This window comes from Phodopus roborovskii, unplaced genomic scaffold (assembly GCF_943737965.1).
Source record: "Phodopus roborovskii unplaced genomic scaffold, PHOROB, whole genome shotgun sequence".
Taxonomy (NCBI): Eukaryota; Metazoa; Chordata; class Mammalia; order Rodentia; family Cricetidae; genus Phodopus; species Phodopus roborovskii.
The window spans coordinates 28,450,560-28,474,029 of NW_026125295.1; the positions used below are offsets into that span (position 1 = coordinate 28,450,560).

At 39.4% G+C, this 23,470-nt stretch overlaps 1 protein-coding gene across 2 annotated transcripts; it reads right to left on the bottom strand.

Annotated features, from left to right (window-relative positions):
* Nucleotides 1–4,070: 4,070 nt before the first annotated feature.
* Nucleotides 4,071–23,470, bottom strand: LOC127238559 (phospholipid scramblase 1). 2 transcript variants are annotated; one of them, XM_051207180.1, is made up of 9 exons: nucleotides 23,313–23,470; nucleotides 16,710–16,735; nucleotides 15,364–15,444; nucleotides 13,381–13,646; nucleotides 11,579–11,621; nucleotides 9,813–10,033; nucleotides 9,535–9,696; nucleotides 5,484–5,645; nucleotides 4,071–4,517 (listed from the first exon to the last, which is right to left on the bottom strand). In XM_051207180.1, the coding sequence occupies exons 2-9, from the start codon at nucleotides 16,720–16,722 to the stop codon at nucleotides 4,458–4,460; spliced, it is 1,008 nt and encodes a 335-aa protein (XP_051063137.1). In that variant the 5' UTR covers nucleotides 16,723–16,735; nucleotides 23,313–23,470; the 3' UTR covers nucleotides 4,071–4,457. The 2 variants fall into 2 exon arrangements, with proteins under 2 accessions (XP_051063137.1, XP_051063145.1); XM_051207188.1 differs by lacking the exon at nucleotides 16,710–16,735 and having other exon boundaries at nucleotides 4,072–4,517; nucleotides 23,313–23,469.

Genomic DNA, 23,470 nt, shown 5'->3' on the forward strand with positions numbered 1-23,470 from the left:
AAGGGCCTTCCCCCCTGACAGGCTCCAAACTCTTGGGGTCTCTTGGGGGTCTTGCACAAACATGACATTATACTTTGTACTTTGTAATTATGCTTTGTAATCAATCACCTGGTGCCCTGTGCATGCATGAAGCCTTGCGCTCTTTAAAAAGGGCCTGGACCCTCTGAGGGCTGTGCAGCTTTCCCCGATTGCTGGCATCCCAGCGCACACTCATTTAATAAACGCCTCTTGCTTGTTGCATCTCCTGGTTTGATGTCTGTGTTGCAGGCCTCTCCCACAGGCCTATCAGGACCCCGGAATTAGGGTCCAACAATCAGAGGTTGTAAACCCCAACTCTTAGAATGCACTGGGGGGGGGGTACTGTAAACCCAAAGAGCTGCTCCTCCCCTAGGGCAGAAATCTCAACTCCATGTGCCATATTGCCCAGAGGCAGTCTTTTTGTTGGGTCTCAAACAAGGTCAGACAGGGTGGTTTTATTAACATACCAAAGCAGATGCTGGCCACAAGGTTTTCTCTCTGTCCCTCAGAATATGGCTGACATACCCAGTTCACTACCCTAAAACTTCTCTGTCCCATGAACTGAGCTGCTCTTCCCCCAGGTGCCTCTCTCCATGTAACCCAATCATTGTGGTTATGTGGCCCCGTTTTGCTCTACCCTTTACCCATTGGCCAGTCTCTTGGCCCAGGAAGCTCCTCTTTGTTGGCAGTCACCTTTTCCCTACTCCTCTCCTTTTCTTCACATGGCCCAGCTCAGTCTGTTCCTGTTCATTATGAACTCTTCAGATGCCTTATCTGGCTTAAACTCTCCCTCTTATCTACAACAAACCTTCTTCAACATACCTAGGTGCAGTCATGGCCTTTCTTCTTCTTCTTCTTCTTCTTCTTCTTCTTCTTCTTCTTCTTCTTCTTCTTCTTCTTCTTCTCCTTTTTTATTCACGTATGACATACTATCTTGCTAGAACAGCAAGTTTTACAAGATCAGAGATCAGTCAGTTTAAGAACAGTCTCCAGCGTCTGCAGGGGTGGGAGGGAGAGTAGGTTGCTAGGGTGCAGATTGTACAAGATAGGGACTTACATGTGTTGTGGGAAATGTTTTTTACTCTTGGCTTTTTGAGGGGCCCACCACCTGGCTCCCAAATAAATCTCACGAGGAATCTTATTGTTACTTTTGAATTCCTGGCCTTAGCCTGGCTTGTTGCTAACCTGTCCATGTTTACTCTTTGGGCTTTATCTTTCTTACTTCTGTATATCTTACTTTACTTTTTACTCCATGGGGGTGGTTGGCTCATGCTGCCCTACTCTCCTTTTTCCTTCTCTGTGCTTCTTCTGTTTATACTCTCTATCCGCCAGCCCCACCTCTCCTTGTTCCTGCCTTGCTATTGAGCAGCCATTCTACTCTCTATTAGACCATCAGGTGTTTAAGACAAGCAAAGAATCACAGCTTCTCAGAGTTAAACAAATGCAGCATAAGTCACACACCTTAAGGTAATATTCTACTACATACATGTTAGAGGCATTGTTTTACTTTTTTGGTCTCTCAACCATAGTACGTCTGAACTTTAAATGAATTGTTAACCATCATGGACCTTAATTCTTAAGTTCATTTTTCTTTTACACAGGGCCGTTTTTTCCTATCTCCCTGTACTCCTCCCCTCAAAGTCACTACAGAATTCTTAACAGATAAAAGTTCTAGAGAGGGACTAGAAGTTAGATTCCCTGATAGGCAGAGAGGAAGACATGGCTACATAATAAAGGTAGTAGACTTCCAAAGGGGTTGTTTTCATTTTCGCCCTTCTGACCCAAGACAAAAGGCTGGCAGCTCAAAAAAGGGCCTAGGGGCCGCTTTCTCTTATTGTGAGAGCCAAGGTTACAAGTCAAGGGTTAACTACTGTGCCTTAGAGATCCATGAAACACAATGGTGACTCTGATCTGCAAGCAAGCCCCTTCCCCAAGCACAGATAGTGCCTGAAATGCTAGAGGCTATTGTTTATGGGAGATAACAAGGTACCTGATTCTATTGCCTAAATAAGTTTGTTTGACCCATCTGCACTGGATGTGCTTTATCACATGTGGGTGGGAGGTTTATAGTCAGGACATACTCAGGATGGATGCTTGCCCCTGACTGGACCTGATAGGAAATACTTAAGCCACTGCAAGCAGTGGCCATTTTTCTGGGAAACCAGGGATGAATATGGCCAGAGCCCATCCACTGGTCAGTATTTAATTAAAGCTTGCTTCAAATCTGGTTTTCAATTATGGCAGTGGTCTTATTCTCCATTGGTGGGATTCACACTGTTTTTAAGCCCCCTGCTGATGAACTTGCTGAACAAGTTCTTGTTTTACACAACATCTGTGGGCCAGTCCTGGTCCTGGTCAGGACTTGTTTTACCCAACAACTGTGGGCCAATCAGTCCTCCTTGTCTTTCTTCAAACTGACAAACCCTTAAATAGGAGAGGAAGACTCTTCAGAGACTTCAAAGACCCAGCCCTTGAGAAGAGTGGGCTTTTGGCTTCCTGAGCTTTCCCTCTGCATTTTGGAGGGTCTTTTGCTGTCTGCTCCAACCCTGTGTTTTCCTTACTTAATAGCCACTCTTCAAATGCCCATTCTGTCTGCTGTCTGAGCTTTCTCCATGGCTATCTCTCAAGCTTGAGATTTTTCCTACCTGTTAATTCTTTAACTGGCATAGGAAATGAACCCCATCAAGACCACTAGATGTAGTCTGTAGCAATGGTACAATTGTGCCCTTAACTAAAGACAGACCATGTTTCACTTACAAATGAAAGCCACAGCCAAGGATGTAGATGAATTGGTAGAGGCCCTGGGCTCTACCCTCAACACCCCAGAGATGGGGAAAACTGTTAGCTAGGGTGCAGTGAAATCATGCAATTATATCCCTCTATGGGTAGGGAAAAGAAGGTCTATTGAAGAGTCAACTGAAGGGTCTTTCTCTAGGTAATTAGAACAGCAAATGGTAGAAAGATCCTTGCCAGTTTAAGGGCAAAGGGGGCAGGGCATGTGAGACAGAAAAGCCTGGGAGGTAGAACAGGGAGGGCAGAGGGGCAAGGGAAACCTAACCTAACAACTCAGAAACTTGATTGGCACTTTGATCATTTACAGGCTCCTTTGCATTCATCAAGAACAATATGATCACTGAGGGGTTGCATAAGGGAAGTAATGGCTTTTCCTGTCAAGCAAAATGCATGCCTGTCACAAGATTTCTAAGGAATGGGGCCTTCAAGGTTTTTTTTTTTTTTTTTTTTTGTATCCACTAGCAATCTTCCTGTTTACTTGGCCAAAGTCCAGCCTTAGCAGACTCCAGACTGTTGTTTAGAACATTGCCAGCTGCACTACCATTAGGGTGTCCACTTTGGACCTAATAAAAACAAGCTAAAAATAGATATATAAGTCTTTATTTGAGGTAGCTGACTGTTGTTATAGTCACTAATTGATGAGGTTTATATATGTTCCATTTACTTAACATCTCAGCAGTAACTGATTATTCTAGAAATATTAGAATTACAGGAACTAAACACTTCATGATAAAATAGTTTCAATGTTGTGCCACCAGAAAAATTTTGAATTTTAAACATGAGTCTTCCTTTAGCAGACTATCTTGACTTCCTTTATTCACTGGGAGCCACTTAAAAGTTGTCAATACAAGTCTTATCTGGTGGGGTGTGGTGGCACAAGCCTTTAATCCCAGCACTCGGGGCAGAAGCACGAGAATCTCTGTGAGTTCAAAGAGCCAGATCTATATAGCAAGGTCCAGGCTAGCCAGGGCTACATCTTGAGACCCTGTCCCAGAAAGCACCCAACACCCACTCACGCATGCATGCACACACACACACACACACACACACACACACGGTACCATTATAGCATAGCATATATTGATTTATATTACATTATTATGTTATAAATGTATTATTGGTATGAAAAGTATGTAAGTAGATACTGATTTTCTAAAGAGAGAAAACACATTTACTGTTTCCTTACTAATAACTAACCCTACAGTAAAGGAAACAAGCACATATTTTAAAGATTTTAAATAGGTAGTGTTTACACAACAACATAGGTCTTTTGTGTAAATTATAATTACATTTAATACGTAATTTCACATTAAATTACAATAATATTTAAGTTTTTATAAAATGGAAAATAAATCAAATATTGTGAGACAAAACATTTCTCTTAGACAAGGCCATTTCTGTGTGTAAAAATTCATATATTCTCTCACTAATTCACAGTGAACATGTTAAGGATGTAGAAAAACAAATGCATGACAAAAGTATAGAAAGTAAGCTATAGTTTGAAAGCACAGCTGTACAACATGGGGTATAGGCATCACAGTTAATCAACACAGTTATTTCAGTAAAGGAAAAAGAGTCATGTGTGTTCCTTTCAGATAGTGTCCATAAGAATGTAGTCCTTGAGTCTCTTGTGGAAGCTCAAGAAATTACTGCCATACTCCTGCCCTTTGGTCCTCATTTCCAGTTTTTTCAAAAAACATGAAATCCTGAAGAAGAAGAAGAAAAAATAAAAAAATAAGAGTTTTCAGTAACAAAACAGAGACCAATCCCCACATACAAAGGGAAGTTATAAAAATTAAGCAGCAAAAGAACAATGGGAAAACACAGCTAAGCAAGCTCTGCCTTCCTCTTCCCATTTTAATAGCAACCAATTCAACCTTTTTCCCTTTGCTCTGTTCAGTATCAGTCTCATTAATGTCCTCATAAATTCCCCAGATACCACTTTTTCATATCCCTTTGAAATCTTTTGATCTTGCTTCCTTAACTTTTGCTAGTCCTGTCTAGGAATGGAATGTCCCTAGTGACAGGAGTTCCAGGCTCAGGGTTTGACTTGGAGCTGGTGCAACCTTCTCAGTCAGAGAGCATCACTGGTGGAGTTCACTGGCCCTGGGCCAGCAGTTCTCCTCAGAACAGGCTTACTGGCTCCCCAGACCGTTTTGCCCTATGAGAGTCTAACTTGACATTTATAGCAAATCTTAGACTATATCCTTGGATCTCTTTTATTTCCCTTTCCCCTTCTATCCATCTGCTTGGACAATTGCAGTGCCACTTTCTTTCCAGTCACCAGGATTTATCACTGAGTTACCAAGACTTATCTTTGTCAAGCTGGATTTCTACAAATTTTGTCTAATTTTAAGTGAACAAGTTAATTAAATTCTTCATGGTCTCTTCGGTGCCTAAAAAGTTGCCATCTTCCCCAAAGCACCAATTTTGTGCCTTACAATAACTCTAAGTCCCAAGACCTTTGTCTTATGGGTAAACATGGTCTTCTTAATCAACTGTACTAGCTTGTGTCCACTGTCATGTTAAATGGAATTTCAGACCAAGTTGGACTGTGAGTACTGATATAAAAACCTGTTCGTTTCATAAGCCATTTTGGAACACAAAATGATTTCAGAATGGCACTTCTTAAGAAAGACACTGGTAAAGAGGGTTAGTGGGAACAGACTTACTATGAGGAAACATGCTCCAAGCATCACAGCCTTCATCTTCACATCAAGGTCTAGTGGGAACTGGATCCCAAAGTTATCTGCATCTGTGAAGGCCTCTCTCACTAAACCAGACCACTGCTTGGAAATTTTGCCAACCACAGATTCTTCATCTAAAGACTTGAGCTGCACAACAAAAATACAGTCATAAACATTCCAAAAAGTAAATGGCAAACCTACTTTCAAAGTTGCAATTCAATGAAACAACTATTGAATTAAATTATATAAATTGTTAAGCGCCAATAGATTTAAGTAGGTCCCTATAGCTATTAATTGTACACTGACAAGAATAACATTCTCTGGTTCCTGCTGAGATAGACAATATAAACTCTTACACTTAAGGCAAAACAAATTTCAACTGAAATAAAATTAATTCTTCACTGATATTTTCTAGAACCACTGGGAAAATAATAAAATAATAATTACAACTACTGTTCAAATGCTGCTTCAAGAAGCTTAGTTTTCTTGTAGTCTTGATAGTTTAAGAGTGGTAGAGATTATTGCCACCCATGGGCAGCAGGCAGTGGGAGGCTCATGAAATGCAAAAGCTAAGAAAGACAAGCTGTTGGGTAGAAGGGACCAACAAGAAGCCCCATGGAAGGTTCCCAGGGCAGAGATGGGGTACAACTTGAAAACTCGTACGGTGTAAAGAATACAAGAAGGACAGTATGTGAAACCAGATCTCCAATGTGAAAAGTTTCTGATTTGGGAGCTCTGTGGGAAAAGCCCAGGGCCCCATTTTACAGTACAAGTAGGGCACAAACTAAAGCCACTCCACAGAGGGCATGTAGATGATCACCAAAGTATGTACACATAGGCTTGAGCCAAAGGAGGAAGACATATGTCCTTTTCAAAGCCTTGAAAGGCATCAAAGGAGGGAGCATCCTCCTTTAAAGCCCTTGCCTTAGATGGGCTCCACTAAGTAAACATGGGGACATTTCAGAGGTAATCAACATCTTGGTGTGGCTGGAGGATGGTACCTTAAATGTGTTGATGTTTACTTCTAATATAAATGAAAAGTCACAAACTATTGCTCATAGAATAGTACTTTCATTCCATACCCACACTACACATAGTATACTTTCTCTTCCTTGAAAATTAGGTTTTGATATATGTCTAATTTGATGATAGGGTGTGGCAAATGTCTTGAATCTTCACCATGGCTAACTTGCTTGGCCTGGATGTTCACCAATGAGCAGTATCACCCATTGAGCAGCTGTGGGTTCAGTCCTATGACTCACTTTCCTTGAGCAGATGGCTGGTTACTTCCTGGTCCAAGTTAGAGCCATCTACATGAGCTTCCGTCAATGCACAGAAACTCAGCTGACCTAAAGACCATAATGTGAAAACAGTGATGTTGACTGACAGTTGTATCAGATATAACATTTCGATAAGCTAGCCTACAACAAATCATCTCTTGTAATATCTTAGCACTTTATGTGCAATAGCTGTCATAAGCATTTATAGTTAGTCATAAAGGGCCATATAAACCAAGGATGAGAAAGGACTGGAGATATAAACAGTACTTAGCAAAGTGCAAAGTGGTTTTACCATTTATATATTCTTGTTCCAGTGTTTACTGTATAAATCAAAAAAACTAAATGTTTTAAAAAGGACGTTAGTAAACTAGAAAAATATGGTAATACTTTATGATGAAAATAATGGGAATGGGTGTTTCTCTGAAAAGATCTTATTCTTGATCAATCTTGCCCTTGAAGTGAAGTGAAGGCTACAGAGGTCATGTGGTTGCTTTAGGCTAATCATTTCCCAACTTGTGGGTCATGTCCCCTTCACAGATCAGATATCCTGCATATCAGATATTTATATTATGATTCATAATAGTATATTATAGTTATGAGAAAGCAATGAAAATAATTTCATGGTTGGGGTATATAACACGAGGAACTGTATTAAAGGGTTGCAGCATTAGGAATGCTGAGAACTACTGGGCTAATGTATAAAGGCTCCATGGTCATCAGTGACAGAGTAGAAGAGTGGATTCTGACTGACATTTAAGATGCTTCATATAAGACTATGTGGAGGGTGTGCAGAAAGATGACTCACATCCAGGCAGGATGGAGTAGGACAACCTCAGGTTAGTTCATACTACTAGAAAAGGATGTAATTTACATATTATAGGGTATTATTTCTGGAACATTCCATTTTATATTTATAGAGCCATTGTTGACGATGGGTAATAGAACCTGTGAAAATTAAATCCTTGAAAAAGATGAGATTTTTTAAACTAATCATATTGAAACTGTCATTAATAATTTGTAATAATCTGCATTTGGATTCTCAGCATCCATATAAGGAGGTGGCATACAGGCAAATGACCGTGTACCACCTCTTCTAGGAAAAGTGTACACTGGGATCTTGGTTAGAAAAGACCTACAGAATATGGCATTTAAAATGCTTTAAGAAGTTAGACTTTTCTGGATAGTGAGACATGTCTGCTCCTGGCAGAACCAATTACTTCAGAGAGGAAGATGGGCATCAAAGAAACTCATTATGAAGTTTACTTTCGACATGGCAGGGATAGCCATTTGGACAAGAAACTGTTTTTGCCTGAATTGCTTGACAGCACCCTGTCCAAACTGAACAAACAGGTTACAGAGAAAAGCGACTGCTGAACTTGCCAAGGGTTCCTGCTTCACAGAAAAGTTTGCCAGACACTTTGGGCCTATAGGCTGAAGACGGATGCACCAACATTACAGAGGAACTTTGGGTGATGTCTCCCTGTGAATTCTAGAGTTTATATATTATCCTTCTGGGGCTTTTGATGAAATTGAAGATAGTTATAGTTATGGTTTTCTTTAGTTGTGTTAAAATATAAATCACATAAAAAATTTTAGACTCACAAAGATAGGATAGATGATAGAATATTTTCTTTAAATTTTGCCAAATTTAGTGGACTAAATATTGTTAACTATAGTTCTTGCCTGTAACTGTTTTGTTATATATAATTTTACTAAGTTAAAACCTTCCTTTATATATTTAGACAGAAAAGAGATTATGGGGGATGTCCTTCTGTATGATGTAAATATATGTTTCTCTTATTGGTTGATGAATAAAGCTGATTCAGTTAATGGACAGCCAGGATGTAGCCAGGCAGGAAGTCTGGGGGCGGGGGCTACCAGATGAGGAAAAATCTGGGGGGAGGAGGAATGCAGAGAGTGAATGAAGAGCGAGATGCCATGGAGCTGCTGAGGAAGCAAGAAGTACAGCATCACCATAAGCCAAGACCATGTGGAGATATACAGGAAATGGGTTATTAATTAAGAAAGAGCAAGCCAATAAGAAGCCTGAGCCATCAGCCAGTTTATTTGGGACTGTGTGTTTATTTGGGACTAAGGCTGCAGGACTGGGTGGGATAGAAACTTTATCTTTAGGATACTTTCCTTGGAACAGCTGTACCTTGTCATGCAGAACAAGGGAAGAAGGAAGCGAGAACCCAGGAAGCCCATTTTAGGGTATAAACATAACAGTAGTTAGTGTTTGTGTGTGTGGGCGTTTATATTTGCGCATATCAGTATGCATTTTTGTGGAAGACAAGTATGTAGACAGGGTTTAATGCTCTCAACCTTATTTTTGAGACCGGGTCTCTTGATGGCTGATGAAGCTAGGCAGCAAGTCCCAGGCAGTCTTTTGTGTCCATCTCCCCTGTACTGGAACATAAGCATGAGCCTCTACACCATTCTGTTTACATGAATGTTAAGGGTCCAAAGCAGATGATTATACCTGTACAGCAAGCACTTAGTCAACTGAGCTATCTCTTCACCAAAACATACAAAGGTTTTAAGAGCTAGATTTTTTTTTTGTTAACTTTTCTTCCCCCACTAAAGACCTCTGCTTTTCATCCACACTGACCTTTAATCAGAGTAATTGTTAATCATTAATCAGATGGGTACGCATCAACTCACACTACTTAGGTAATGCATTAGGAACATCCTATAGCAATATATTCTTTTCATGTCAGGAAAACAAATCCTGTAGACATTATGATACTTCTTACCTCAAAGTCAATGTCTGAACAGCAGCTGCAAGCAACACATGGACCAACAACTTTTAGCACATCCTCTTTCTTCTCATTTTGAAGAGTGAACTTTGGCAGACACGGATGCCAGGTCTGAGTCACATACCCTACCGGCACACCAGGAGGAGCCTGGATTTCTATCTACAAAAGCAACAGTACATGTTGAATATAACCATGGCCATACCATCCAGGTGTAAGGCGTTCTTGAAAACTCTTATTGCACCTCTTCTCAGTTGCTATGGGAACATCACACTGACCTCCTGGAGGCAGCAGGGAAAGCAACAGCTACTGCATCTCAGGGGTCTCTCCAGAGTCATGACTTCTCTGCCAAGATTGTCCAGGATCCTCAAGGTGAAAGGTCTAGCTGCTCCACAGCAGTTTCGAGTACAGCAGTCAGTATCTTCTACAGCAAAGTAAACTCGCTGCCCAAGACTGTTCTTGATTTCATATTTGTTATTTGTTTCAAAGCCTGTTAAGACTGAGGACACATAGGGGAACACATTGACGACGTTGTTAGGAATAGTGACTCTCCTAAGGTAGCAGTGGGGAGGAGTGCTCGAGACTGCAGGAGCAGCAGGAAAGGGGAGACAAGCAGTGCAGAGGTGGTTTGGATTTGGGACAAGGTAGTGGGAAGGGAGGAGACTATTAAAGTAAGAAGGAAAGATGTCCATATGTGAGACTTCCTAAGGGAGAAGGATGCATCTCCATGTCCATGGACTCTATCATAAGGGGCTCCAGTGTCTGTGGTGGTAAAATGATGAGGGAGAAGATGGAGCTAGAAATGTAGATAAAACTCATGTAATCGGTTAGAGTTTTGCTTTAGGACTTACAGAGTGATCTCTCTCTCTCTCTCTCTCTCTCTCTCTCTCTCTCTCTCTCTTTCTCTCTCTCTCTCTCTGTGTGTGTGTGTGTGTGTGTGTGTGTGTTCATTGCATTCAAAACCACAAACATATATATAATTTTTCCATGCCATTTTGGCACAAGCAAAGCAATGAAAGGGATTTTCCCAAAAGTACAGTTGTGAAAAATGAGAGTAAAAATGAAATGGAAATGAATCTGAACAGGACATTGGGCCAGGGAATACATAACAGTGGCTGGGACATGTTAGACAAGAGGCATAGTGCTTAGTAGCCACATCTTCAATTCATAGCCTACAAGAGTTATACCATCATGGGTCAATAGAGTGATGCTAAATCCTCCTATGCAGAGAGTTTCAAATGCTATATTGCTATATTGACTTTCACACTGTGATCTTCTATTTTTGTTCAGCCAGGAAGACCAAATAGATGTCTGTCCTCGTTCATAGCCCTCTGATACTAGAGTCATGATTCATCAGAAGATTGTCCAAAACCATTAGTAATTACTTAAAATTTGTAGATGCTCAAAGTACTCTCTGCTCTCTATACAAAGACTTTTGGTCATCTGGAGATGTTTTTTGTCATGATGAGCTCATTGAAGTGCCTTTGGTGGTGTTGAGGTAGTCTGTGAGCTCTGCACTCATGGAAACTTCCTTTCTTTCAACACTTGGCTGTCAGTCAACTGATACAGCAGATAGTATTGTTGTTTCTATATGTTAGCCTCAGAAATCTTGGTCATGAAGTTTGACAATAGTTTTAGTCTCTAATTTTCCTTGTGATTACTAAAAAAAAAAAATGAAAATTGAAACCATCAAAACAGTTTTATGTTTGCCTCATTCCTGCACATTTAGATCTGAATACAGGGATGCCAGTAATGCACACTGAAAATGTAAAATCTGAGTGATTTGACTATTATATTACACGTAATATAAAAAATTAAATAAAAGAGAGAGCGAGCACTATAGTATCTTAAAGCTCATAAATCTAAGAAGAACTATATTAAAATATTGCAGCATTAGGAAGGTTGAGAACCACTGTAAGAGACATCTGTAATCTCCTGGCTGAACCTCCCACAGAAGACTACTATGGGGGAAGCAACTAGCAGGCCTTTAATTGTATAAACTGCTTCTACTTCTATGAATACCATCACTACAGTGCATACATACCTTCCAGAAGCTCAATTTGCTGATGAACCAGAATCTGATCTATCTGTTACAGAAAAAAAGAGAATATGGGCTTGAAATTAGTTATTAATGTTTCATATTTGTATTGCTTTTTTATTTAAAAGGTAATATTTTTTAAAATTTCAAAACATTTGTGGAAATTATTTACTACATGATAACATTTGGGTCAAACAAATCAGATTTATAACAAATCCCTGTATATATGAAACAGTATTCTTTCTAATAATTTCTAAAGTAATATTTATAACACTTCAATTTATTATCACTTTTGTTCTACAAGATGGAAAAAAAATCATGTGTGATCAATGTCATCATTTGTAGTATGGGTAGATTTCTTTTTTTCTTTTTTGGTATGTATAGGATGCTAATTTTTTTTTTAAAACCTCTCTTGAAGTTATTTTGTGATCAAACAATTGATAAGACTTTCCCCATCTTACTTACACTTTGAGTAACCTTTGGAAAATGAAGTTCCCACGGAGTATCCACAGAGATGCCTGACTGAGTATTGGATAGTTATCATAAGGCTATTTGTTTATACGTTTATCACCTAACTAATTTCCTTTATCAAATAATTGCTAAAACTCATACTGCTGTATTGTGGGATAATTTGATGACACTATGAACTCCAAGTTTGTATTTGTATTAATTAAATAAAATCAACCTTTGGTCAGGCAGCCTAGTTAACAACTAGTTGGCAGGAAGTAATCATAGAGTCAGAGGGTGTCTGACTGGGAGCAGAAGGATGCTTTCTTTTGGAGATGCCAGCAAAGAGAAAAGGTCAGCTAGTTGCTACTCAGCCTCTCTGAGCTAGCAGGTTTTCACCCCAGCCTTTCATTCTTGAGTCTTATTGATACATGGAACACTAGAGATTTAATTAAAAGCTATATTTGGTAAACAGCGACAGAGCCAGTGCTTGTGGGAACAGAATTCCTGCCAGGCCACAGCCTGAGTGGTCGAGCCACTGCCAGAAAAGCAAGCCAATAACCATGGAAAAGCATTTGTTGGCTAAAACAGCAGTAGATTAAAGTACAACCTCTGTGATGATGGAAAAACAACACTACTATAACTCTTTATCATGTAGTGCAGCATATTCGTGGCATGTATGTATATGTGCGCGCACGTGTGTGTGTGTGTGTGTGTGTATGCATATATATATATATATATATATACACATATATATATATATGTATATATATATATATATGTGATAAAAAATCTATCACTCAAAGGACATAAGCAAGAACATTGATATGGGACTTATTGGTGCTAAAAATATGAGTCGTATTATGAAGATGTGAATTGGGGTCAACATGAAAGAACAGTGAGTCCAGTATCAAAGTCCAGATTAGAAGGCCAGGCCCACTGTTGTGGGCAAGGTATACATTTTTTGCTCCAAGTTTTTCTCCTAAGAAACATGATAACTATAACAGCTATAAATCAGAGATGTTCCTAAAATGATCTAGTGAAATAATACATGAACTGAGTAGGAAACTGAACTAAAAACAGTGCTTAATAACAATTGTCTAGGTAATTTCAAAATTATAGAAAACCCAATTACGTTGTACACTAATATTCTCCTTAAAAGCGAATTTGACCTAGAACAATTAGAAGTATCTAGCAGTAGAAATGTTATTTTTCCATTTCAGGCATATATATATATATATATATATATATATATATATATATATATATATATATTTTGGTCTGATATTACAGCTCAAAAACTTACAGCACACATTTATTTTCTTCATGAGTAGTTCATGCATTTATGCATTTACACTTGCCTGAGTTAAGTATTCCAACCCAGGTGGACAGTTCATGGGAGGAGGTGGTGCTGGCATCCATGGGGTCCCTCCAGGCCCAGCTGGATGATTGTATGCTGGCTGATTTTGGACAGGAAAGCCACCCGGTCCTACACTTCCATAACCTCCAGGTGGGACTGGGTAGCCAGCATGGGGTCCTGGATAGGGTCCCTGGGGCCCTGGATAAGGACCCTGTGGTCCTTGGTAGTCAGGCTGGGGTATAGGGTAGCCATTCCGTTCTGAAGGTCCTGAAATAAAAGCAAGTAAAATAAATCATCACTGCAAAGAGAAAATCGGTTCATTAGAAGTATCCCAATTATCTACAACCCGAGTTCTCATCTCAGAAATCTTATAGATTCAGAATTTAATTGATGCTATAACTGTTAACCTGTCGGGAAATGTGTTCTAATAATTGGAAATGGGGTAAGAAAACAAGCTCTGTCCTAAAGTCACAACATAACCCTTCTGACATTCTATGACAGAAAATCCAAAATTTGCACTGATGTGAAGGAGTCTGTGAGCAAGATGATGGCACAGGAGGTGGTCACATGATGCAGATTATACTGACATCTTAGCATGAGAAAGGAAGGGCTCTCTAAGTGAAGGGCTGATGAGATGTGTTCCAGGTGCAATGCAGGAAAATGTCAAACCCACACCACATGAAAATAGGGAGACACACATACCCGCTTGAAGTTAACTATGAGGTAGACTGAATCCATCTTAAACTTGCTGCAAGTTCTCCCAATGCCAGTTCTTTGGGAACTTAGCAGAGGATTTTCAAGCCTGGTCTCACAGTAGAAGAACCTGGTAATTCTGAAATTACCAGGTCCTGAGTTCACAATTTAAGTGACTCAGAAGTGAAGCCATGGTTGACAACTACTGCCTTACAACCTTGAAACTCAGACAGACCATATTCTTTCATTATAAACATCTGGTGAAGATCTAGGATCTCCAGAACAGTTTCTATGACAATCTGTTTGCTCAGCAAAGAGAACAGACTGTGTCAACCCTTCTGCCCAACCAGAGCACCTTGACAATCCCCAGGTTGTTTTATAAAGATGTGGCTAGCTGGCTACTAGAAAATCTGGGTAAACCATTTGCTTGTGCATTTGCAGAGGTCAGGTAATTCTCACTATTGCATTTGCTATATGAAAATCTTTCCATTCTTTTACGCATTGGTTCAAAACAAGATGTAAAATTTGTATCTATCTTTCTAAGACATGAAAAATGATCATTGTAATTACAACATAAAGTTTTTTTTTCTTTTCTCTTTTAGTAGTGGGGATTGAATTTATGTTCTCACACATACAAGGTAAGCATTCCACAGTTTGCTTCATCCTGACCTTATTTGTAGTTTTACCTTGCATCGGGCTTTTGCTAAATGCTTGAACTTACCACCTGCCTGCCTCATCTTACTATGCTTTTAGGATTACGGACCCGCATCTCTATACTTGGCAAAGAGTAAAGGTGTCCATCATACATGTCACAAAATGGAAAGAAGAACCCAAGGTAGCTCCCATTGTTAAGTAGTCTTTTCATTTATCCACCTCTTTAGTGAACACAATTAATTAATTCCTTGTCCTATATGACTCAAAAACACCCAGGAAAAACTTTCCTAATTTTCATGACATGATCATAGTCTTCACAGCAGATGAACAGTGGATGCAAGTAATTCTTAATTGTTTCTTTTTAAGTGAAACATTGTTGCTCAACATAAACCTACTCCAGACTTTATAGTTCTCCTTTATATTTAACCCTTACTGCCCTCTGTAAAAGATAATCCTACGGAAAACACATGGAGCAAAAGAAAATAAAAACTAGCAAAGCTGCTAAAATTCCTTTAATGTAATTTCATGAAAAAGAATTACTAAAATGAACACATATTGCCCTACCCCCTTTCTCTCCCTCTCTTCCATATTTCAATTGATTAGTGTTTTATTTTCTCTTCTGCAACAAGTATTTTACCTTGGTATGCTGCTGGAGGGTACCGAGGGCCATACCCAGCTGGCAAATATGTTCCTGGGTGAGGAGCCTCTGTTTGCATGCCTGCAATTCAGGGAGAGGTACATGTATGTCAGCTTACATGAGATGTGCATCAGGAAGACAGTGCACAGTGCTGAGACAGTGTGTGATGAAGAACCGAACCGGGCAAAGAGAACTCATCATGTTGAGTCCTGTCTGTGAAAGAGTTAATGTGAAGGAGACTTTTGTTTCAAGCACACTGAGAAAATTGATTCACACAGTTGAATGAATGGCATGTGCTTTCTGTTTTTGAAATTTACCCTAAGTGGCTTAGAAAAATCAGAGAACTATGAGATGGATAACTATCACTGGAGAATGTTTAATTTTACTTTTATGCATACATATAGATGTGTATATATTTTATGTAAACTTATTAATATACATACACATTTTATTTTTCTTTAGGCACAAATGTGCCTGTATGCACAAAACTATGTAAATGCAATGAGTAAAAAAGTAATTGTGCCAGTGGACAGGTGAATTTCTCTAAGCTGAACAAACTGTTTGTGTGTAAAATAGCTCAAATCTACACAAATTTATATTTCAAAGGCTTTAATTTTGCCTTATGAAAACTTAGGCCGACACAAGTGTCATTAAGAAAACTAAGTGGTCTGGCCTGAAAGTTGTCGAATATACTAGTCAAAGCTAGATTATGGTGAGATATGTATCATTTTGACCATTACAACAAAGATGGGGAAAAAAATTCTAAGGAAATGATTTGAATAGCAATATTTTCCAAGATATGTAATGTTTTTCTTCTCAAAACTTAAAGTTTGATAAGGCAAAATCTTATATTGTAGACTATATGTTTTATTTAGAACTTTCCTGAGAGGGAAAAAACAGGAAGAACAATGTGATCAATATTACTAAATCCTAAAGGATATGTTTATTGTAAAACACACATCATGAAATTATGCATCTGAATGCTCTTCAGATATCAAAATATAGTCTTTGATTAGTATGACCAGAATAATCATTATGTATATAAATTGTGTCCAAAAGTTCAGAAAAGTTCTTTGGATAAGATATAGTACACTCTGCATGATATATCTATCTGTACACCTAACACAATCCTTTCTCTGTGGCTTTCTTGTTAGTAAATGGGACCACTGACATTTGCGTCTACCTTCTCCTTGCTAGAATACTAAATAAGACACTGAGGATCATAGCATAATGGTGAATCAGAAGAGCAATGTCAAGAACTGAATGAGACATTACAATCACATAATGTCTTATCAGATGATATTATAAAGAAGAAAAGTAGATTTTCAACATGAATTATTACTTACTGTGTTTTTCCATGATTTCAGCAGTTCTGAAAATAGATTATCTGTCGTTAGTCCATTATATACAAACTGTGACTGCTCCAAAGTGCTCACGAACTATGTAGGCATAGGTCTGGTTAGTCCTCCTCATCTAGTCTAGCCTGATCTACCCCCTCAAAGTTTTGGGTTTGATCCTCATTCCCATAACTCTCCTTCTTAGTAGAATTTCAGAAATTTTTGAATGGCCATGGTGGACATATTTCTAACAGTTTTTAGAAACAGGACCCAAGGAAGAACACCATGGAAGACCCCCCTCCCCAAACTGGTGACAGAGCCAAATGGGCAGCCCTCGCAATCTGCACTTCTAAAACAAACATGTGGCTCATATATGAATCTCTGAGCTCAGCTGTAGGAATGGCCCAGCAAGGAAGCAGAAGTGAATTTCCAGAGTGCAGGACTGAATCCTGGAATCCAGGATCTATGGGCTGCCTGCCTTTTCTGAGCCCCAAATATGAGAAGGTTTGATATTCTGTTCTGTGGATTAAAAGTTACTTGTAATTAGGGGACCTGGTTAAGGTCCTAATGGTGCCAGTGTTCTTGACAATCCTAATGACTCTGCATCTGACTCCTTCTGCAGAAGCATGCATTACAACAAAATTTCTACTTGGTCCTGTTCCCAGTAACTGGATCCCATCTCAGCTTTATCTACTAACGTCTAGGTACCACATAATGTAACTCTAAATGGCAACTCACTCTGTGTCTACTGATTACAACTGAAACATAGCAGACAAACATTCCGTTACTCAAAACTTTTATCTTGCATCCTCCTGAATTAAATTGGTGCCTCCTCTCCGCTGGCACACTCCAGTGTTGGCTGTCCTTTTACTAACTCCCTATACTGTGCAATTCTGAGTGACAAAACATCCAATCAATGTGACTACATAACTAATTAAATCCAATATTCTCAAGAAACAAATGCCATCTTCTACTGCATTTTAAAATTGTTTATCCACTGGCAATTTTAAGTGTAAAATTTCATATCTTAATGAAATATTTACTGTAAGTATTATCATCCCAATTTTAAATACTTTATATGCAAGAAGTTCAGCAGTAATCAAATAAATCTCAATAGACTTACTCTAGAATAAATCTAAAAAAAATTTGTTATTCATTTAAATTTCTATATTTACTTTGAACAATAGGAATGTGATTTTGTATTAACTAGCCAGTAGCCAGCTCCAGGGGCTCTCATCAATCCTTAAGGGCAGAAATAAAAATAGGTATTTTTTTTCTTCAATTAACCCACTGGGCATGTGTAATTCCAGTAGAGCATAAGGTTATATATATATATATATATATATATATATATATATATATATGTGTGTGTGTGTGTATGTATATATATTCTTAATGTGACATATATATCATAAAAGGAAATCCACACAAACCAAATGCCATGATCATCTACCTCAACATATACTGAGGCAGGTTTTTCACTAAACCTAGAGCATGCCAATTCCTGCTTGTCTATCTAGTCAGCTTGACTACGGGATCTTTGTTTAAAGTATTTCTTCTCAGAATGTGGTTGTTTTGGTCTAGGAATTTCTGGGAAGCTGGAAATGAAAGACATGCTAGAAAGAGGGGAATTCCTAAGCCATGTCAAGAGGGCCTTAAGAATGTGGTGGTATAATGTGCTGTCTGCATAATGTAACCAACCCATTAGGCACTGGGTCCATCTGTCTGGGGAGCTAAAGAACATTTCCTCCTTGCACAGAGATCCCCAAACAGTGTATCTTTTTGGTGTTTTCTTATTATTTTATTCCATAATTTTGAGGCTTTGTCTATTACTGTGGGGAATACTCATTAGAGAAACTGCTGTAGAATAAAATATGGGTTCTTATTCATTTGGGGTGTTAACATCATCTCAGGATTTAAAATTGTATGGTGGGATCTAGAGGAAAATATTAGGTTGCCACTGAGCTGTCCATGTGCCACTTAAAATCAGCCGTGTGTCTAATGAATGTAGGTGTGTATTGTGTGGCTGTCCACGGGGCTGCTCTACTCTACTGTTGAAATGACCTCTGCCTTCACTTTAGCACAGCTCATCCCTCTGTCAGCACACCTTTGAAATAACTTGCAATTGTGTTCCTTACTGATGCATGCACTCCTTATTTCAACCTAATGCCTTTTTTTTTTTTTTTTAAAAAAAAGCTTTATTTATTTTATGTGTATGAGTACTCTGTCTGCATGTCTGGCTCTCCAAATGGAGGCATCAGATCTCATTACAGATGGTTGTGGGCCACCATGTGGTTACTGGGAATTGAACTTGGGTCCTCTGGAAGAGCAGTCAGTGCTCTTAACCCCTGAACCATCTCTCCAGCCCCAACCTGATGACTTTTAAATAATGTTTTATTTTTCCTATTTTTTTTTTTTTTTTGGTAAAGTTTCAGAAAGTTTTCACAAAAAAGGAAATATTATTTATGATGTTCCCAAAAGGGGAAGAGTATGTAATAACATATTAACTACCTGCCCCAGGTAGTTGCAATTTCCCAGAACAAATGAAGAACTTCAAAAAATACCCTGATTACTTAATTGTCTTTGCAACTACATTACATGACTCGTTTATAGGAAATTGAGGCACCATATACATATTAATGCAAATATACATCAATTCAATTATGTAGAATTTCTGTTTTGTCATTATAATAGGAAATCACCATTTCTTTTCTGGGCTTGCTTTTTTAAATTAATAATTTAAATTAAGACAGTGTTTTCTTTTGACTTTGTGAGATATGCATGCACTGTATGTACATGTATGTTTGCATGTGTGGAAACATGGGCTATTCTTTAGGGGCTAAAGTTGACAATGGTATCTTCTTCATTTGTTCAGTACACTTCATTGCATTTTCTAAGCCGGGTTGTTCACTAAACCTGGAGCTGGCCAACTCCAGGTGGTCTGTCTAGTCAGTGTGACTGTGGGAGCCATTGTCTCTGCTTCCCGCATGCTGTGCCTGACTGCAGGCAATGGCCACACCTGCTGGGCTTCTGTGGAGTCTGCTGATCCCATCTGCAATCCTTGCGCTTGCACAACCAGTGAGGTAATCTACCCAGCCATCTCCTCAGTTCTTTTCTGGTGTTTTTCATAATTGCAAAACATTCCCACCTGTGACAGGGAGAAACCAGGAGGGGCCACGATCATGTTTCACAATCCATACCCTACAGAGAACACCTGTCTCTTGGGATCTCAAAATGTCTATTGCTTTTAAAAGCATTTTGGAATATTATAACATTACCTGTGTCTATAAAAACAAGTACAAATTAGATTGGGGTTGTCAAATGCATAAGAATGAATGCCTCTCCTTAAATTATCCATTGTAGGATACACACATTCCCCACAGCCCAAATATGTGCTAGGAAGACTCAGCAACACCCCATGACTTCCAAACCACCATTAGCATTAAACAATTGAATGAGATCTCATGGTGGGAAAACAAGCAATGTAGTAATCCAAAACAGCAAGGGAAAAATGACAGGAAGTCACAAACCAAATATTTTTCAGGTACTTTTAGTTAAATTTTTAGGTAGACTTTTCATATCTGCAAACCATTTAACATAAACCCATTTCGTCTGTGAAATCGTGGGAATGGTGATAGCCAAACTGAGGCAAATAAGTATGCACATATATTTCCACAAATGGGTGCTTCAAGGCATTGGTGACCATCTGGGAACAGAGCACCCCAGACTGTAAACTTGTACAAGAAGTACACTGCATACAAGTGCAATGACCCTTGAAATAGGAAGTTTCCCTCTTAAAATCCATGTCTCTATTTCATGCTCAGGAAAAGGAAGCAAGCTTAAACTCTGAATGAAACATTGCAAACTTTGAATGAAAAGAGATTGTGGGGTGGTGGTAGCACACTCCTTTAATCTCAGTGCTCAGAACTCAGGAGGCAGAGGCAGGAGGATCTCTGTGAGTTCACGGTCAGTCTGGTCTACAGAGAAATTTCCAGAAGAGCAGGAGCTGTTACACAGAGAAACTCTATGTCAAAAAACAAAGCAAAGAAAGAAAGGGGGTAGGGGAAGAAGGAAGGAAGAAAGTTGAGAAAGAAAATAGATTATACACCAAGTAGAACCTATTGGAAATGCAGTGCTCAAGTGTTCTACAAAAGTAAGAAGTAAATTTAAAGAAGCAGAAATACATCTTGAAACCCAGTTATGCTTACTAGGTTCCTGTATGATTTCAAAATGCCCTTCTGGGGAGCCCGGTGCCCTCTCATTAGTTTGAGATACTTTTTGCTTACTTATAAATGGGGCACCTAGGCCCATGAAACTAAAACTGTTGTTTAATGCCACCCCATTCACTAACTGGCTTAATTGACATGGTTTCCTTCCCACCTTTGCTTTCTTGCCTTTGGTTTCCTGAAAAAGGAAAAAAAAAAAAAAAAAGGCTTCCAACTTTCATTGACATTTGTTAGCAAATATCAAAGCCTTGGATTCCCAGTTTATTCTTCTAGTCAATAGTTTAATAGCTAGGTAAGCTTTTTTTTTTTTCCAAGAATTTAATTTGAAAATGAATATAACCCTTGTTAACACACATTAACCAGAGAGCTGGTTTTATTGAGCTCTGTTTATTTAACAATGTACTTACTACCAGCCTGTGTTCTGTACACACACAGGCATATAGACTTTTATAAATATTTCCTGAAGTAATAGTCACTTTGTGAATATCCTGTGGTTTCAAGGGGGTATTTATGGACAGTATAGAGCTTATCCTGTCTATACTATATATATAGCACATATACTGTCTGTAGTATATATTCAAACAGTATAAAGGCTATATGTCTATACTATACACCATGCAAAGTTCTATGCAAACACTTCCCCAGTAAACCTAGAGGCCCTGGACTGATGAGTCACTAAGTATATTGTATAGAATATTGAAAATGCTGTGAGTGAAAACCATAGTGAGATTAGAAAGGTTTATAGGGATACAAATTTACATAGGAGTGGCTGTGGAGCCTTCTGGATAGATGAAAGTCTCATTCAAAGACAAAAAAAAAAAAAAAAAAAAAAAAAAACTATCATCACCCAGGCCATGATGTTAAGGGTGTGTGCAGTGAGTACTACAGACAGGTGGGACCACACAAGCAGAAACCCTGAAGCTAGAATCTCACTTGATGAACAATCTGTGAATTACACAGCAGAGGAGGGACAGGTACTTTAGAGGTAATGACAAGAAGAGCACAGGAGACAGTTAGCCAGGCAGAGGCTCCACCTTACACTAAACTCCTTCCAGGAGTCTGATGCTCTGTGCCCAGAGGTGGGGACTCTCGCTGATTTACCACCCCTCTATTTCCTTGTTTGTTCATTATTCAAAGTGGCCCAGTTGTTGTAAGCACCCAGGTAAAAAGCTCTGTTGTTAGGAAAACTCTAGAAGGAAAATCCCCAACCTGTCTAGTGCTTTTCATTAAGCTTCATTTGCACTTTACCAATTACCTCCCATCGCTGAGCCGGAAGAAAGCATAATTGTTTGTCTTGGACCTGGAAGGTGATCATACACAACTTCCAGGAATAAGATTACAGAAATATATTCACAAAGGAGGGCGGGGCGAGCTGCGGGTGTAGGGGCTTTGACAAGTATTTGCTAGAATGAAAGCGGAGTTTCACTTGATTCTTTATTCAACTTATATTAACTGATGCCAAAGTGACTGAACACTTTCGTTGTTGCTTTTTTTTTTTTCTTCGTTCCTTTGTTTTTTTTTTTTTTTTTTTTTTTTTCTGGAGACAGGGTTTCTTTTGTGTAGCCCCAATCCTGGCTCTTCCTGGAACTTGCTTTGTAGACCAAGCTAGCCTGGAACTCAGAGATCCAACTTCGTTCCAAGTGATGAAATTTTGAAAAGTGACACATTTTTAAGTCTTTGTATTAGTTAACGATTTCAGAGAAGAGCTGAATATACATGAAGAAACCAGGTCAGAGTTCAAGGCTATGGTGTAACAGAAGACTGAATCCGCAAGAGGTCTTACCCATTCTGTCCTTTATCCCCTTTATATTCCCTATTTTGGTTTAATAGAATGGTATGCATGGTTTGAGTTCTAGCTGTACTCCAAAGGAGCACTTGGGTCAAAGAGCTAGCAGGCTCTTTGAACATTTTGTTTGTTTGTTTGTTTTTCCCTTCCCTTTCCCTCAATGGGAACCCAGCATGGGCTCTGCACCTTTGGTAAGAGTGTTACCGCTGAGCTACAAGTGGGTCCAGCCTCTGGCCCTAATTCAGAACTGCCCTGGGCTGTAAAGCAGTGTACTAAGCTGAAGAAGGTCCTGTGGGTACTTTCAAGGAAATTATGCCAGTTTGGTTCCCGGAGCAACGGTGGGGACTGCAGGACCTCTCTCTGGCTGAGTTCTCGCTCCACTTCCGGGGTCACTAACCCAGGTCTTTAGGCCACTTCCCCCAATCTCCACAGTATAACCTCTGCCTCTGCCGCCTGAGCAAACAAACGGTCCGCAGTCCTGGCTCCTGCTCACCCCCCCTCCCCCCATCCTCACCTCCAGCGCCCATTCTGGTACCCTGCTGTTATGCGCGCTTGCAGATCGCGAGCTCAGTCCTGGGCGGCACAGAATGCGGGACTCACCTTTTGCCGATCAGCGGGGGTAGCTGAAGCCAGGGATGTGATCAGCGGGTCCAGAATCTCAACCCCTTTTCTAGCGGCGCAGCTGTAGTACAACCTTCCCAGATGACTCGCAAGGAGACTCAGAGTGAGGCTATGGACCAGACCAGACTGCACCCTAC

Bases quoted from the DNA above. Each gene is read 5' to 3' on its own strand.
- LOC127238559 (XM_051207180.1), bottom strand. The intron at 11,622-13,380 runs GCAAGTGTAAAT...TTTCTGTAACAG, and splicing joins GGTTGGAATACTTAACTCAG to ATAGATCAGATTCTGGTTCA. The intron at 4,518-5,483 runs GTAAGTCTGTTC...CTTCTTCTTCAG, and splicing joins TTGGAGCATGTTTCCTCATA to GATTTCATGTTTTTTGAAAA.